The sequence below is a fragment of the Lissotriton vulgaris genome, chromosome 7 (genome assembly GCF_964263255.1).
Source record: "Lissotriton vulgaris chromosome 7, aLisVul1.2, whole genome shotgun sequence".
Classification (NCBI taxonomy): Eukaryota; Metazoa; Chordata; class Amphibia; order Caudata; family Salamandridae; genus Lissotriton; species Lissotriton vulgaris.
In genome coordinates, this window is record NC_141695.1 from 1,706,718,200 (window position 1) to 1,706,737,132 (window position 18,933).

Genomic DNA, 18,933 nt, shown 5'->3' on the forward strand with positions numbered 1-18,933 from the left:
CTCGTCAATTTATTGAAACTGTGAACTTGATAGTTGACACGTGCTTACTTGTTGAGGCGTATCTAAAGTGGGCAGAAACTGCTTGTTAGATTTTGCCAGTGTACATCGATGTTCTGGGCTTCTCCTTGAGGCATATTTTAAATCAAAATTTGTTTGAAAGGAATGTGGGTGTGGTGTATTTTGTGGTGTATTTTTTTTGTCTGTATATCCGATTGCAAAACAGTTCTGTGAATAACTAGTAGAGAGCTGGAAGTGCAAATATGACCTCAGGAAGATGTACATGCTTTGAAAGAAGCCCACACTGCAAAGCTGGATTTGAGAAACTTTACATTCACACCAAACTTGATTACTTAACAAAAGATTGAAATCTAACTGCTATTCCTGGAATCGCTGCTCTAGTCCTAGTTACATTCAGAAAATAATAGTTTGTATCTGAACATTTAATCTGTGGAGCTCTTCGTTTATGTTTGTATTGCGTCTAAAAAGAAACACAAATCCAAATAAAATGGCTTGTAACTAACATCATTCAAACACCTTATGATGGCCTTCTCCAGTGATGGTGTGTTTGTAAGAGCAGAATTGTCTTCATTTAATCGTTTGCATATTTGGTGTACTTTTAGGTAACTTTGGGTAAATTCATATAAATGTAAAGGTAATTTCCATGGGGGGGGGGGGGGGGGTGAAATAATGGGATTATGCTGTAAAATTAAGACCACAATCTACACTAAGCAGGCCCCAAGTCGCACCTATCCTCCTGATCAGTATTCTTATACCATGATGGGCATTCTTGATGGGAGGCCACACATCCTTTCACATTGGTCATCCTATTCCGACCCTGGTGTTGTAGACCAATATATAGAAAAGGGGTTGGATCCATCCAGTCGCTACTGTTTTCTTAGTCCACTCCATTTCACACCACAACAGGAGCCCTGTGTTACTGTGGAGAAAAAGAACCAACAGTGCCCGGGCGAATCATAGGAAGACCAATTATCTGTTACGCCAAGCCACAAGGGATGCCCAGATCTTATCATAACTCGTACTGTCACATGCCATATCAGATTCGCTTATAGAGATTATCAGCTAGATTCATCAAAGTCCCGATTTGTGAGTCCTTAATAGCGATTATTAAGGAATCGCTATTAAGGACTTACAAATCGGGATTCATGTAGAAATCGCAAAATAAATTGCGATTCCTACAGCCTCCTTATTTGCGATTAGCAAATTGCTAATAGCAAATAAGGAATAACTCCCCATTCATTCCTAAGGGCCTAAAGGCCCATAGGAATGAATGGGGAGTCAATCCTTATTTGCGATTTCAAGGGTGCCAGGGGTGTCCAAAGGACACCCTGTAGCACCCCTGAAATGTGAATTTACACTGATGTTGTGCACACACATGTCCAAAGGACATGTGTGTGTGTAACATGCAACTTAGAAAAATGCATTTAAATGCATTTTTCTAAGTTTTCGCTATTTACCACAAGGTTTGACTTTGTGGTAAATAGCGCTCCTAAATTGCGAATTCACAATTTTTAAATGTTTCATGAATAGCATTTAAGGAATCTCTAATAGAGATTCCTTAAATGCTAATCCTGGCAAATTTGCGAATTCTTTATTAGCAATTTTTGCATTTGGGATGATGAATCCCAAATGCAAAAATTGCACTCGCAAAGGGCCAGATTCTCAGAATCTGGCCCGTTTGCGAGCGCATTTCGCTTGATGAATCTGGCTGTATATGTGTTAGGCATTCTGAAAAGGTTGGAGGATTTGCATCTTTCCAGGCTCTACATATTTCACGCCTTGCCAGGATGATAACATAAAATATGAATTTTGTAGAAAGTTCTTTGAGATGGTAATTTGTGCGCAGTCCAGAGAAGATAGTCCTCGAGGTGACTCAATTGTTGTTGGAGGACATCTTCCAAGAATTCCTGTATCTTAATCCAGTAATTTCTTATCTCAGGACAGTCGACAAACATATGTAGATCATCCGCGGCCGGGAGCCTACACCTAGGATAATGATATTCTATACTAGTGATCTTAACTAGTTTTTTGGGAGTTATGTATACCCTATGCATGGTGTATAGATGGTTTCTTTTTAAAGCAACAGGCTTAACCACTGCCTGTAAGACGGTAAAGGAATCACTCCATAGGTCCTTAATGTTGTCAGTGTTTAAACTAGTGACATTACCCCAGAGTTTTTGTAGCTCAGTATCTGTAATATGCTCAGTCTCTAACATAGCCCAATACCAAAAAGAGGCCTCACGCTTCCATGTACTCCTCCTTGATACGGAGTCAAATTTTGAGTTCAATTCTTCAGAGTCCCAAGATAGGGTTGCCCACCATCCTGACAGTTGGTAATACTTAAATCTAGTGAGTGTTCCACCAGTCAAACTAGAAAGGGACTCCCAAGTTGCGAGTCTTTTTTTAGACCCCCCCCCCCCCCCCCCCCCCCCCCCCCAACAATTTAAACCTGCCCTTCTCATGGGCTTGGACAGTTGATCATTAAGACAATATGGCGTACCGGGAGAGTCCCAATCGGGGCCTGGAATGAATAATAATATAACCAGATTTTCAAAGCTGCACCCAGGATCTTAAGCCTCACTTTTTTCAAAAACTTCAGATCCCTGAATTTGAAAAGAAAGAACTCTTGTCCCTGAGGTATATCTTGCAGTAAGGCCTTAAAAAGTATGCCTAGTGAAGATGCATCTGTTCTATTAGCCAATATTTTGAAGTTCTTAAAATGGAAAGAGTGACAGTATATAAGTATGTCTGGCAGAGCCAGCCCTCCTGTATTTAGGCTCCTCAGTTTTTTTCCAGGAGATTCTTGGGGACTTAGTATTCCAAATAAAGTAGCCAATTTTCCCCTGTGGTTTCGCGATATCAGGCGTGACAAAGGATAGAGGAATAGAATTAAATAAAGTTATTTTTGGCAGGATAATCATCTTTATCAGGTTAACCCTCCCAAAGATGTTCAAAGGGAGGCTTGACCACCATTGGAGCAGGCCACAAACGTCCTTAGAAACTCTAGCTAAATTTATTTTTGGTATATCATCAATTTTTTGGGCCGGATGTATTCCCAAATACCTCATTTGCCGCTTAGCTCCTGGTGTCCCTGCAACTTGATTCCACTCCATAATCTCAGTTTTATCTTTATTTATACTGTATACTGAAATCGCCCCAAATGATTCAGCCTGATCTATTAAACTTGGAATGGTTTCAGCCGGATTAGAAGTAAATATAAGTAAATCATCGGCATATAAAGCACATTTTGTTTCCAAATCTGAGATTTTAAAAGGCTTAATTACAGGATCAGACCTAAGCTGACAAATAAAAGGTTCAATGTATAAATTAAACAATAGACGGGACAGAGGGCAACCTTGTCTGGTACCGCAAGGGATTGTTACCCAGTCTGTGAGAAATCCATTAACTAAAATTTTCGCTTACGGGGTGGAGTAAAGAAACCTGATTGCTGATCAGTATTCTAGCTGGTGAGGATGTGATGTTGGGGGTAGTAGCTAGAGGAGCTTGCGCTGTCCATGCTGTACCTCAACTCCCACAGTTGGATTCAGTAGTTTTTTTGTGTCCAATTTCCATTGTAAACAAACCTTCTTTTTGGTTTAGATTTCAGCAACACCAATAAAGAAATACAAATCAGCCAACTTTCAGAAAGTGCAGTTATCACTCTTAAATCCTTAGTATATCATGTTGCAAAACCATTTAGTTTGTGTGAAATACAAATTATGTATTCTGCTTATTGTACCAACGTTCTACTTTTGAAGTTTTTCGAGAATTGTATACTGCTCTGATGTGATTATATCCGCACCTGCTAAAACGAATCCTCACTTTTTTATCTTTATTTTTCCCCAAAGGTATGGTGCTTGTACGGAGCGAGAATGGACAGTTGCTGATGATCCCGCAGCAAGCCTTGGCACAGATGCAGGCTCAAGCTCAGGCTCAAGCTCAGGCTCAAGCTCAAGCTCAGGCTCAAGCTCAAGCTCAAGCTCAGGCGCAAGCTCAGGCTCAGGCACAAGCTCAGGCTCAAGCTCAGGCTCAGGCTCAAGCTCAAGCTCAGGCACAAGCTCAGGCTCAGGCACAATCGCAGTCGCAGAATGCCATGGCCCCACGCCCTGCAACACCAACGACTGCCTCCCCGGTGCAGATCTCCAATGTGCAGGTCAGTGTCACACTCTTATATGGATTTGTATGGTATCAGTCTGTAAGTTGGAGGGAATAAAGAGTTTGTTACTGACACTTGAACCTTGGTTTTCAAAGATTGTCCACATGAGCAGGATAGTTCACCAAGCCTGGCCTTTACTTAGACCGTACGTTATTCAAACTAGTGGCTGGCTGGTCTGACTCAATCCTAGCCACTTGGGCACTGGAGCCTCGGCAAGTCTTGGTATCATGTTGATGTCACGGTTATGCACTGCTCAGACACAAGGGCATGAATTCTATCTGTTAATGCTTTAATTAGTAAACCATTCCTAGATGTTTTCGACATGAAATATATATTTGTTTCCCTAAAATATTTTACATAATGAAATTTGTCACTCCCAATGGTTTTCTTTTCCAATTTGTTTGTGTGCCTTGAGCCATCTTGTTGTGTTAATGGCCATTTTCTGGTGGATAACTCTACCTGCAGATTCCTCACATATAGAATAGCCTGCAGGCTACACCTGAAAAAATGTAAATATCTATCCTGTTTCATCAGGTGGCGTCTGTGCTCTGATGCCTCCTCAGTTGTGATATCACAGAGCTGTGTATTGTGCCTCTCTGCTCCTTGACATAGGTTCCTCTTTATTTTCATGCCTTCCGACATGGATGCAGAGTTGCTTTCAGTTCTTAAACAAGCATTGGCATAGCCAATAGGTCTCGACGTTGGGACCTTATAAGTGTTTAGGAAGTGAGTTCCAGGGTGAAGAGGAGGCAGAGGTGAGAACAGAGAAATGGAAGTCAGCTCTGAGGTGAAGATTGGGATGGGGTTAGAACAGCGGAACAGCTGGCCAGTGTTTAGTTGAAGAGGAGAGAAGAGGATGGTTGTAACTAGAGGAGAATGTGAAGAAAAAACCCAAAGAAAGGGTGGTACCGCTGGACTGATCTGAGGACAGGGCAGGATGTGTGGAGACTAGTGAACAGAAATGGAGTAGTATGTCAGAGTAAAGGCGGGGGTGCGACACAGAAATGGAATGGCACTTGTTGTGAAAGTGAAGAGGAGGCAGCAGGACATTATTACATCAAAAATAATCAAAGGGATTAGAGGTTGAAAATACTCAATATGACGACAACTCTAACTTTAGTCCACGGACGTTTAAAGAAATGCGGTTCAAGAATGAAATAAAAAGCCCGGCAGATCGTTCACAAGAAAGCACTAAGGCTGCAATTTGCTCCCCCAGAGGCCAAAGGCATGGTTTCTCGACCAAGCGGTGTCTGCGACTTGCAGATCTGCAGACACAGATAACATAGCTGCCCAGGTTTCAGATTGCTATGTGTGACACAGAACTTCCCCATTGACTTCCAATCACCATTTCACCCTCGACGGAGAACAAATACTGCTCTGATTAATGTCATAGAAACACTGCTCTGCACACTAGGTCACGGTCACCTCTGCACTTCCTCTTACTTTCTCTCTTGATAGATAACAATAGAGCTGACCATATGATGCTCCTCTAATGTCACTCAATGGCCTGTGGTGTAAGAGAGCATGCCCTCCAATTGTTTCCCTCCTTCCGGGCCAACGGGTCTCATCAAGCCAGACTATATTTCTACTGATGCGCCTGGCCACCATCTCTTGCAGAGGTCCACAGAGTGATGCACGGTCATCAACTCTCTTCAATTCCTCCATCTGAGATTACTCAGGAGCCCGAATCCAGGATATCTCAATCCCACGTCAATTTGAATCATACTTTCAAAAGGGGGAAAGTCTTAAACTGTCTCATGGATGTTTAATGGTGGTCCATCCGAACACGATTTGTCTGAATGATGCTCTCAATGGTCCTGAAAACACCGCTCCTGTCTGCTTTCTCGAAGCTCCAACTAAAGATTGACACAGAAAAAGCTTAGTTTGAAAATTCCAACAGCTTCACTTGCCTGGTATTAGGTGGTTGCAATTCCAGAACGATGGAACACTGGCTTGCCATAAACAGAATCACTGCACCACGCTTTCTCTTGTGAGCACTGCAGTGCGATGCACTAGAATAGGAACCCTATTGGCACTAGGGATAAGCTCCAACCCTCTCCTTTCTAGAATTCAATACATCTTGCCCTTGGGAGGCTCTTAGCCAAAATCTACAAAGAAAAACTGAAATCTCCTTGATGCTAGTAGGAGTGGGGAGAACATGACAACACAAGATAGAGAAAATCACAACAAAACAGAGAAAATGAAAATAGAACATAGGGAGAAAACAAGAACAGGAGACGAAGAGAAAATGAGAATAGAAGTCAGAGACAAAAGGGCGAAGAATTGGAAACCGAGAACAAGGTTAAAGGGAAGACCATGTCAGAAACCTAGAATAAGAAAAAGGAAAATGGGAAACAGAAAGAAAGGAGGAAATGGGAAGCATGCGAGAAAAGCTATTTATTTATCGAGTTAGCGGAGAAGTGGAGGACTGGAAGAAGTAGGTGGAAAGAAAATGAAAGCACACGTGGTGGGTTGAAAATATAGGGAAAGTAATAAATGAGGGGCAGAAAGTGGAGGAGACGGGAGGAAAGAAGGCAGATAAAAACATGAGAACTCTTGGATGGAGGAAAGTGCTTGGCACAAGTGATGGGGGTGAGCAGGTAAGGAGATGGGAGTGAGCGATGTGTTAAGAGCTACGAACATGCAAGAGAGAATGCCAGGGAGGTGCCAGGGTGCAGAGAAAACATTGATCGCTACCTTGCGCGCTCTATATATAGTCTCAGATGAAGGATGAAACTGTTGGGTCAGCGAAGTGTTGATGGCAAGGAAGAACATAACCAACTGTTTAAAGTATCGAAATATACTGGAAACAATGCATGATTCATGCATCCGCGATCTTGGGAGGCTGCACGCTGGCTGTGCGCTGAGTGGAAGAAGAGGGATTGTTGGTGGGAGAAGGGGGCTCGAGGAAAAGAGAGCAGGCAGTGGAAATCTGCAGAGGAAAGAAGAAAGGGGAAGAAATTGGGAGACAGCGTCAATGGGACAGATAGGAACTGGAAGGCACAGACACGTGGAGACGGTGAAAGACAGAAACATAAAGATAGTGAGAAAACATAGAAAAGGCAAGGGGCGGACAAAGTATAGAGAATAAGCAAATGCAACATAGAGAATGAAAGAAACATGGTAGAGATAGGAGTGGGAACAGAATATGAAAGCCAGATAGAGACAATAACAGAGCAAGGGAAAACAGAAAGGAGTTAATGAACGAAGACAGAGAAAGGAGAGAGCTGGAGAGACAAGACTAGGCGACAGTAACAACTAGCATTGGCCGCGTGGCTGCGAAAGTGACACAGCCACGAAAGTGAAAGTGATCACTATCGCATGGCGGCTGCGCGTGTGCACACAAGCTTGAGGCCACCAAAAGCTTGTGGTGGCACTTTCAAAAGCAGCTACTAAATGTCTCGCAGAGTAGCGCATGCGCTGGCTCAGCGAGACCTAAAAAGAAAGAGGTTTCATTTCTACTTTTCTAAGTACAGTGCTTAAGGATAATGCCACACAAAGATGAAGAGATCAATTTGCAATGGGGATATTCCTAGGACTTTTGCTTGGGTTCACCTAACATCTGTGCTTAGAGTCTGGGTTCTACAAGTGCCTCATGCCCCAGGATTGCTCTTGAATTATTTGATGCTATTAGAAGTTTGAGTGGAACCTTCATGCACATCTGTAGACTAAGCTCATCATCAGGTCTTGCTCCTGGGATGTGTGGAAAGACAGACAAGGTCTTCAAATTGCCTGTACTCTTGCCAAAGGTTACATCTGTCATCTTCACCTAAATATTGTAGACTGTTCTGTTTCAGAACCCTTGTTGCCTGTTAATCAGACTTGGTACTCGATCATGCCAGTTTGGAAATGGCTAGCTTCTGCAAAGGTAGCCTGCACAAAAAGGGCTTGTCATCACCGATCAGTCCCTGATGACCCAACATTTCTAGCTCCTCACTCTCCGTCTTTGTGCCTATTGTTAAAAGTGCCTAGGGTTAAAAGTGCCTGGTTTACTGATGTCTGTTCTTTCCTTCTCAGTCCTTCCCTGTTGACTAAGAGTTTTTATTTACTAAATTGATGGGGAAGACAATGTTTTCGCCAGGGAGCCTGGCTCTTTGCTCCTGCAACATCACAGCAATACTGGTGCTTTACTACCAGATCGTCTGAAGTCATTTCACAGAAGTGGTTAATAGCTGTTTTTGGTGTTCTAAGACAACTTCTAGTATCTGGTCTATACCATGGTCTTTGTGGCCAGAACTTTGGGATCCTCAGAGGTCCTTGCTAGACATTCTTGGTTGAGGTCCTTGGCCTTCGTTGCAATGATCAGGCAAATGGGCGAATGTGCTGAATGTGGCCTTTCATCGTTGTTACCTCTTTAACAAACAGATAATGGGGCCAGAGGATGTTTTTGCTACACACTCAGTGGACCTATCATCTGTGGTGGGCATACTACATGAGTCATACCAGACATGTGACCTTGGGTGACGCCAACAGTCTCACTCTGATAACCAGCTGTCCCTGTGTTCCCATGTATGTGTAGTGAGTGGTGCCTTTCTAGGGTACTCGTAATAGAAGCAACAATTTTTGACATATTATTCCCCGGCTTCCCAATGTTGAATGCCTCCTTGGGCAGCAGGTCTGAATTGATGTGCACATTCTGTGAAAGGTGCTGTTCAGGCGGAGTAAGTGAAATGGTTTTTCCCATCTCTGAGACCCACTTGTTGGTATCTCTCCATTTAAAACACATGATGCACAGTTCCCAGAGGAAGTAATGCATCAGAGTTTGATCGCTTTGTAAAGGAGCCATTCTTTCTGGAATGTTCTCCAGTTGTCCTGTCAAAGATTTTACGCTGTGGTTCATTGCATTTTGTATTGTGTTATCTTATTTTGTGACCGTCCATTTCAACTCTGATAGGGAGCAGTGTTTAGGGTCCTCTATGATATCTAATTCTTGATGTCTTGCACATGTCATAGTAATGAGGAGCCTTGCCTCTGTCTAGATCTGTTGAATGATCATGTCAGGGGGAGACTGTATCTGTTTCAGCTGCTTCGATTACATTATGGCCCTAAATTGTCTCTTGAGATAGAGAGGGAGTCGGATTGGTTGGTAACTTGCCAATTTGTAGGGAAGGGAGAGCTGTTTGGAATAATGATCTCCATCATGCCAGCATGTGGAGTACGTGCCTTTTGGACACAAGTATTTACTCGCTCCTTGGTGTGTTCTTTAACATGTGGATAACCCGGTTGTATAGCATTTTTAATCTCAACAGTTGTTCTCCGATGGTCCTTGTTTCAGTCCACACAGTTTCAGTCCTGTTTGTGCCTAGGTTGAAAGTGTTGCCTGATATAAACTTATACTACTGCGCACAAGCACTCTTCTTCTTCCGAGTTTCTTTGTTTGCTTGTGTTCCTCTGCCACCTTTGGTTCAACTTTGCGGGACGGCTCACCCTATTGTCTGGTTCAATGACAAGGTAGGTATGGCGGAGATGTAAAAAGTGGATTCCTTTTTAGGTAGGAAGGTGCTTTTGGGGCTGCTTATGTGTGTATGTTCTGGGTAGTCTCCCTTGTCAGACTTGCAGGTGGAATATTTGTCCTTTGAGTAATCTGGTTTCACTTCCTTTTGGACTATCTTCCCTTATATGCTTAACAAGATTTCTGCGTCCTCTTACTTTATCTTCCCACTGTGGGCTTAGAGGCAGCCGATTTGACCCCTTTCATGGTAGTGTCTGGTTTCTTATTGCTTGGGCTTCAAACTAGATACACCTGACACTGTGGTTGCGGGTATGTTGACCGCTTCTGCCTTTTTGTGCATTTTGCCTTTCTCCACTAAAGGGATGTAGTTTACAGGACTGTAGTACATGGCAGTTGTCGTTCCCAGATGTTATGCAAAAAATGGCTTGCTTTGTGTTTTAATTGGCATCTGATATTGTTTAAGCCGAGTCTTTATGAACTTCCTGGATCTCTTTTTTTGCTTTAAAAAATAATTATATATCTAAAAGCAAAACAAGTGTATGTATGTATGTATGTGTGTGTGTGTGTGTGTATATATATATAAATCTTCGACCTGTTATCATCTTGTTCTCACTTGGTCTTCTCCCAAGAGAGACCTTTTCTATACTGCCTTCCTATGTGTTAAAACATGCGCTGGATAATGCTGCAGAACTTAGTCTGTAAATTTTTGCTTGGTTTTATTTCCATCTTGCTCCTGCAGAAATGACTACTTTCGTGGGTACACATACTGCTGTTCTTCTGGTTTTTTTCTCGGGGGGTTATTGGTATTGATTCAGTAGGTGAGGAATCCACGTGTAGACTTATCCATCAGAAAAAAATCATATTTACTTTTGATAGCTTGAGTATCTGCAAGAATCATAGTTACGGGTTCCTCAACAACCTGCCCACCCGCTTTCCCATTCTTAGGAGTATTGTATATTATCTTTTGATAAGATTCCAGGTTGGCTTGTTGCGTGCATTTGTTACTTTAGTCAATCTAGTCTTCGGCTCTCTGGGTGTGGGTGTGGCAAAGAGGACTTGAGTTGCCATCAGAGCACCAGGGTTGCACAATGCACAGCTCTGTGATGTCACACATGGGTAAGCATCAGGTTTGTGTTGGAGGTACAGTGCCACCTGCTTGTCTTTGAGAGCTATTTCAATTTGTCCAGATTCAGTCTGGCAGCCGGAGGACATCCCGGGATTGAGATATCTGCAGGTAGATGGAGTATTTACCACAAACTGTTATCGAAGTTAGGTAAATTGTTTGTTTATACTTGACTAGAGTCTGAAGGGGAGCTCAAAGCTGTCTACCCACACCCACACCCACCTGCTCATTTCACCCTACTGATGTGCCTCACCTTTGCCCACAATTTAATGACAGGCACTTGATCTGCAGTCTTTTTTTTGTTTCCCCTTTTTGCCTCAACGGTCGAGTGTGTAAGCATATTATCTATTTTGTTTTATGCCATTTTACTTTAGGAACTGGTCTGTGCACAAATGGATAATTTGAGTGTATTTTTTTTTGGCAGTCTTTGTACCTGACACTTACATGACTAGTCTCAGCTGCTTGGGGTGTTGGCCTTCAGCCCACTCTTATCAGTTCTGCCAGAGGTGTAGTGGAGGAGAACCCATTTTGGGAAGTATCCCAGGTGCCAATGGCTTCATACTTTAAATCTGGGAGTCTCCGCGTACTTCTAAGTCGTTGCCATAGGATTGATTTCTTACTGCCTGGAAGTTCACAGTTCTTTGGGATTGTGAAGGGTCGTTTATGCTAAAAAGACAGCAGCATTTATTTTCCTGAGGGTAACCAAGCCTCGTGTAAGTGCTTTATGAGGGTTTCCAATCTGCAGAAGATTTAAGCTCCTACCTTCATGGTTATTTCATCCAGCATTGACCTCAAGGATTTGTTTTTAATAATCTTTTATTTTTTTCATGCTTAAACAAGAAAATGTTAACATAACTATCATGCTGTTCTCATATTAATTCTCAAATACAGTACACAGATAATCTAAAAATATATAACATACTTATATTGGCATAACAGAGTCTAAATTATAAATTAAAGTTCAGGCACATAAAGACGTTCAGTGTCTCTCACGAAGTTCATTTCCAATTGTAGCATTCATTTTCCTTTCACATCTATCCTTATTCTAGTACTTGGTTATCGGCTACTGGGCAGATTTGCTAATCATACCTCACCTACTAGTTATTTCCATTGCTGCGTTTGGTTCTTTTCTGACTGTTTCCAGGCGGATCTCCTCCACTGTTGCCCATAGCAGCATATCCTTTTCCCATGCCCTCTTCCATGGAATTCTGTATTGCAACCAGAATATGGCAATGCAGCATTTTGCAAACACTAACCCCAACATAGCAAATTTATAATTTATCAACCTTTTTTCAAGATTGAGTATTATATGAAGCAGATCTTGTTTTGATGTGCGTTCTAGTGGTAATATCGTCGGGTACAATCTCATCAAACTCTTTCCCAGTAGGTGGTTACTTTGCTACAGGAGCATGTTATGTGAAAGAATTCTGCTTCTACAATCCGATGAAAATGCCCTTTCTGGATATATTCTTTAAAAAAAATGTATGGGTCGATAAAAGTTTGATGCAAAATATTCAAATTAATTTATTTGAAGCGAGCTTTGCTCTAAAGGCCAGTCACTTGCGAACAGGCTATTGCCCATTCAGTATCTGTAATTAGGTCTTACATATCACTTTCCCAGTGTTGTTTCACTGTTAAGGATGCCTTCTTTCTGTCTGACTTTAATGATTTTTAAATTAGTAAAACTTATCTACGGCCCTACCCTGTGGCCCACATAGTGTCTAAAACGTCTAGAATGATTTTAAGGCTTGTGGTAACTTTATTCTAATTTCTCTGGCAATTGCCACCAGTTAGGCATACTGTAGGAAATGAGTGGGTCTTGCGTCTTAGGCTTCCTGGGCCTCAGTGAACATAAGGAAGGTCTCCCAGAGGTGGCACAGTCACCCTCTCTCCGTTACATTACCGACATGTCCAGAGATAGACCTTTAAAGAGCTGGAGCCACAACATCTCTGTGGTAGCCTACTTAAGATTTTCATCACTGCTATTTCCCATGCCATTCCCACCAGTCTTATCCTGGGTGGGGGGGGGGGGGGGGGTTGGGGAGTGAGGTAGCCATACAGAAGAAGAGTCCTGTAATAGCATTTTCTCCCAGCTATCGTCTGGTGAGGACCATTTTGTTTCATGCTGAAGTTGAATTGTCAAAGAATGCAATTATCTATCTATCTATCTATCTATCTATCTATCTATCTATCTATCTATCTATCTATCTCTCTCTCTCTCTCTCTCTCTCTCTCTCTCTCTCTCTCTCTCTATCTCTCTCTCTCTCTCTCTCTCTATCTCTCGCTATCTATCTATCTATCTATCTCTCTATCTCTCTATCTCTCTCTATCTATCTCTCTATCTATCTCTATCTATCTCTATCTATCTCTGTCTCTCTGTCTCTCTGTCTCTCTGTCTCTCTGTCTCTCTGTCTCTCTGTCTCTCTGTCTCTCTGTCTCTCTGTCTCTCTGTCTCTCTGTCTCTCTGTCTCTCTCTATCTCTCTCTATCTCTCTCTATCTCTCTCTATCTCTCTCTATCTCTCTCTATCTCTCTCTATCTCTCTCTATCTATCTCTATCTCTCTCTATCTCTCTCTATATCTCTCTATCTCTCTCTATCTCTCTCTATATCTCTATATCTCTGTCTATATCTCTATATCTCTCTCTCTCTATCTACAGCTTGGCTACCTAAGTACCTGAATGTATCTATTTCCCATCTGAGTCTCAGTCTAACAAGAGTATCTGTGTGCTGTCACCAAGCCCCCCATGGAAATATCACAGATTTGCCCCAATTAATTATTAAGCCTGACAACTTACTGTGTCTGAGTTCCCTGAGAAGCAATAAGACTGCACTAATAGAACAAGTAACGTAGATTAACATGTCACCTGCATACATCGATCAAATGCTCTCTTCTGATTTTACTCCATTTCCCTAAACCTGCAGTATCTTCGCAAGTGTTATCACCAACGTCTCAAATACAAGTGCAAACGGCTCTGGCGAGAGTGAATACCCTGAATAGTACCATACTATAGGAAATAATGGCACTTCTTTTCTGTTCCTCTGTGAGTGCGGTATGAAGTAATCAAACTGATCTCCGGTTTTTACCAAATCTGTATTCAGCTAAAGCTTAAACATGTAGTTATATTTGGAGGTGTCAAAGGTCTTTTCTGTATTTAAGGCATTAAGGGCACATTCCTCTTCTAGAGCTATGCAGTCATGCATATGTTGATTAGACTGCTAAGTCCCAAGATAAATCCACATTGACCCTCAAATCAGTGATCCACCACCCTATTTAGTCAATTGGCTTGTACTTTGCAAAGGATTTAGATGTCAGTGTTCATTAGGGGTAGGGTTCTATAGGAGCTTAGTACTAAAGGGGTCTTATCTGTTTGGTAACGGCCTCTCTCTTTGATACTGGCAAGCTCCCACTATGTTTGGCCTTATTCTTTACCTCCAGCAGTTTTTCTTGGAGTTTGTAGGTCTAACACCCCTCACCTCCATAGGAACTTTCCCTTTGATATTTCGTCAATTGCCTCCAGTACAGCCCCCATCTGTAGTTCATTTCTAAACAAGCCAAGTGTTCTTTCTCAATCCTATAGAGGTGGATCTCCAGCAGATATTCCTGAATCATGATACCTTTGTCGATCACCAACCATCAATAACGGTAGACCAGAAACTTCTTCATTGCCCTGTTAGTTTCTGCTTGAGTCATCCCTAGTGTTAGTTTGGCTTGTTTATGGTTCGTATGAGTGGGTGCGATTTCCCCCTTCACAGCAACCGTGACAACAATTTACCTGACGTGTCGCCTCACTATGTAGGTGTGATCTATAGTACCTCAATGCAAGTCAGCAAGGACATCACAGGTTACACCTAGCTCTTGGCTTCTCTCTGCCCCATTTTTAGGGCTCTGTAGGGTCCTGTTTCTGAATCTGTCTTACTCTCTCCATGCATATTCTGGGTGTTCTGAAATTAGCTTAGATAGTATTCGTACAGGTACTCCTCAGCACTGGTTTCTTTGGTTCTCACTCATTGATTCTCATGTCTGTGCAACTCCAGTTATCCTGAAAATACACTAATATTGTCAAACCCATGTGCGAAAGACTGTGCCATGGCTTCCAGTTTGAACTTAAACTAGATGTTCTGGTCAGTGTTCTGTAAAGCCTAAGATTCATCAAGAGAGTAGTTTTCAGTTTAAGTATTGAGTTTTTACAGCATTTGTATTTGTTTGCAAAGTCAGTATCCCATCTAATCTAGTATAGATCTCCTGCGTGGCTTAGTAGCACGAGAATTCCTTTGCATTAGGGTGGAGTGTGCTCCAAATGTCTATACACTCCCATTCACTCTTAACCACTGATATCACTTTAGACATAGATTTTGTAGACAATCTACGGGATATCTGTCCACAGTTCCTTTCAGAATACAATGCAAGTCTCTTGCCCAGACCACAGAGGCATGTAAGTATAGGGCCCCTAGATTCACACCAGAAAAATGCTTTTGGCAACTTTATTCTGAACATATGTTTAGCAGACAAATCCTCCTTGCTGTCTAGTAATCAATACACTAACGCATTCTTCTCCGTGCCTGCACTGGTGTACCTGTGCTGACTCGGCACTCCTGAAGCCACCCATATTGTGTCTCCCTTTGCATAGGCTGAGAAGGTAGCTGACAACATTTGTTCTTCCCACCTTTTTCTAGCCTTTCCCTTCTACATCCTGGAGATATGTTTTAGTAGAAAGGCTATATCTATGGAATAATGCCATAAATATGTGCGGAGCCTGTAACCTTTTAAGATAATTTTAAGTCCATGGACATTACACGTAACGTAATTAATAGTTTTGGTCCCACTATCAGCTCCATCCTCTCTAGCTATGGGTAATTAACAGATCAGTGAGCACAGTTGCTAATTTTGTCTTCACTATCGCAGTAAAAAACTCCTGCCTATCCACCTCCTCTCGGGTAAGCAATCTGTATGGCCGATCACGAATGAATCACTGTTGAATCAGTAAATGAAAAAGACTTTAACAAGACTCCACATAAGCTGTCCATTACAGTAACAATCACTTTAGCAGTTATGTATCCCTAACTAATGTATATGTTGTCACAGGATATTGCTTCTCAGATGCCCACTAGTACTAGCGTATTACCCCCAAGAGACCCTCCTCTGTGCGACTGGAGTGTAATAACACTGAGCGGGTCTCAACTAGCATAAATGTGGACCCTTTGCGGTGCCTCATTCACTTGTAAAAAACTATTTTCCCCCAATATTAGGATTCAGAACACGCAGTAAAACCTATTAATTGGTGCTGTACATCGAAGGCAATAGGCCCTTATCAGAGGCAGTTTCAGATATCACAAATCTGGCAAATTCTGTGTTGTGGAAATCTGATTGGTCCGGAGAGATTGGATCCACTCTCTCGATCTGTGATGGTACACCAGGTTTCTGCTGCAATGCAAGCTACGAGCACCATTGTCCCTTACCACTAGCCTTTTTTTTCTCTACATGGGGAGTCACAACTTCAGGAACCTCCAGTGATGTGATTAGTGCCTCCAGTTTTCCGACAAGTCATCACTCAGGTATGTCGAGGTTCCTCCAAGGATTAATTTGAGCTGGTGGTTTCCGGTGCTTGGCACCAGCACTTAATTGTCAGCACTGGCGCTTATGATATCTAGTCTACCACATGGTGGTGGTGTTTGTCTAATTTAGAAACCAGCACAATAACAGTTGTTTGATAATTCAGTATGCTTTAAAATGCCTATATCCTGCCTCCAAAGGCATTCCTATAGCTCTGGAGGCCTGGAATAGTCTGAATGGTCTCACTTAAAACAGTGTGATAGTAGTTGTATTGGTGCTGTCATTGGCAGCACTGGCAGGGACAATGGGTGGTGCAAGCTGCAATGGCTCCTGACAAGGGCCCGACACTTATTTTTTCTCACTTATATTTTCACAAATTAAGAGCTGGTTTCCTCTCTGGTCTATTGACTAGTTAAAACCACTCTCAAAGCTCATCTAGGAATGTACAGCAGTGCCATCCTCCTCCTTATCCTTAAAGGACTCCTAGCTGTGCTGTAAACAGCTTATATATTTGAGGTTCATTGCGGTCTGTTTTTGTTACACAGCCTCCAAGGACTTACTGAGCTTTTGAAATTTGAGTGCAATCAGAAAAGACTGTGGCCTAGGATGGGGACTCTCCTGGCCAGTAGCGCTGGTCCCCTTATGCTCCATGAGGACCAGTTGGGGCAAAGGTCCTACTGGAGGACGATAATGAAGAAAAATGACTCTGCGGGCCATAGTTACACAGGTTTAAAGATTTTCGCACGGAAAAGAACATGGAACATCTGGCACTCTCCTCGATCCTTCCAAAATACCCTCCGGGCGGGCCAGGGCCCGGGGATCACTGCAATGCTTAATTCCTATTTACTTAATAAATTTGCCCATATAGGAGATGCTTGGGCGGGAAGGGGGGTCCCCTCCCCATGCTCACTTTCAGCCCAGAGGGACCCCATCCCCATGGCGATTTATAGAGTCCCAGGTGATGTCAACCATTAGGGCAAAGGAAGGCTGTGAGGAGAGACGGCGCAAAGGAAGTTGTCCAAAGAGTCCCATCCACCTGCGACCGCATGGTCTCACCCAGAAGGAAAAAAGGACAACGAGCAGTTACCACCCCAGGCCAGGGGCAGAGGAAGTGCTTGCAGCGAAAACAAACACCAGGCTTGGCAGCCTAGGAGTGGGCTCCCCTTGCTGTATTGTAATATGAAAAAAAAGGCAAAAGTTTGGGGGGCCCCGGGTGGGTCTGGGACACTCCATTAAAAAAGAAAAGTAATTGAGGGAGCAGATGTGTGTCACGATGCTACAGGAAAAGGCATAGCAATCCACTCATCTCTTATGCGTGGAAACCGGCAAGAAGTGCTCGCTAATGTTCTGCAAGGGTCCTAATTTGCATATCCTTGTTAGTGGTGCCCCAGAACTAAAGAGGGTCTAGCACCAGCATATTTCTGGCATGTTGAGGTGATTTTCATGAAGTGGTGCAACACCTCCCCCTGACAGCTGCCCTTAAGATTCTTTGTTTTAAACATATTACATTCTTACACCCCAGGAGTAGTCTACTATTTTCAAGCACTACCATGGCAAGAGCTTTTCCTTACAGACTGTAGAGTGCAAGGGTCTATATTGGTTGGTGCTGTGGCTACATTTTGTGGCCTTTGGCAAGTGAAGAAATACTCAGACTGTCCCTGGTATAACATTCCAGAAACATTTCTTGGCTAGTTTTCTCCTCACCCTCCTGAAATCCCAAAGGGGTGAGGTTGCTATGTTGATTAGTAGCCTGCATTCTTTACCTTGGAAACCTAATCTTGTCTGACACAGTCCGACAAGCACTCCACCTTTTAATTTAAGCCTGAACTTTTATTTTCAGTTCAACTGTCAATTCAGTTTCCTGAGATCAGTCACTGATTTTTTTTTTTAGAAATTTAGATAGCTGGACCTCCAGTGAATTGGTGTCAATTTTATTCTCAAGGCTTGTATGGAGGTCTTGATAAGTCAGGATGTGGCCCCTATTGGTTCAGTTATACATGCGTTACCCTGCTGCTCTTCTCTCTCTTAACTGCTGCCCGGTCAGCTCTCAACCCACTAAAACCAGATCCATTTTCATTTGCTCCTCTGTACCCTATCTCCTAGTTGTGCGTCCCAAAACCACACTACTTCCAGTCAGGGATTGGACTTCCCATAGGTACATTTGTCTCCACCAACCATATCAGGACACCTGCCCATGAATGAATATTATTCAATGAGCTCACCTAGTCCTGTCCATCAGTAGCTCCTCCGTTCTCTATAGTGCCCCATCAGGGGAATAACCTGCAATTCAAAGAGTGAAATAATAGACCAGGCTCCACAACTCCAGTGTGCATCCTGTTAATACCGATGCTCGCCACAATGAGAGGCAGTCATGCCAGTCCCGTGGAGTTACAAGATTTGCACTTCTGCCTAAGCCGTGCTCTCCTGTATTGTGAGGCTTCCCGGTGCCTCCTCTAAGATTGGATAGTCTCTGCAAGGCTCAGTGGTACAGAAGGGTCTAGCTTCCCCAGAAAGCCGGAAATGCAGCACTGGCACAGGATTTTAGGCCTCCAGTCCCAATTGATGAGGTCCGCATTGGATCACACAGTATCACTTACTGATCCATCTTACAATCCAGTCACAAGGTGGGGCC

General features: G+C 42.9%; 1 protein-coding gene across 4 annotated transcripts in view; it reads left to right on the plus strand.

Annotated features, from left to right (window-relative positions):
• TAF4 (TATA-box binding protein associated factor 4) overlaps positions 1-18,933 on the plus strand; it is a 241,635-nt gene that overhangs the window by 132,343 nt on the left and 90,359 nt on the right. For all 4 annotated transcript variants that reach the window (XM_086932869.1, XM_086932872.1, XM_086932870.1 and 1 more), the window contains exon 3: positions 3,867-4,171. In XM_086932869.1, coding sequence (XP_086788995.1) covers positions 3,867-4,171 — 305 coding nt within the window. The remainder of the gene's footprint in view (positions 1-3,866; positions 4,172-18,933) is intronic.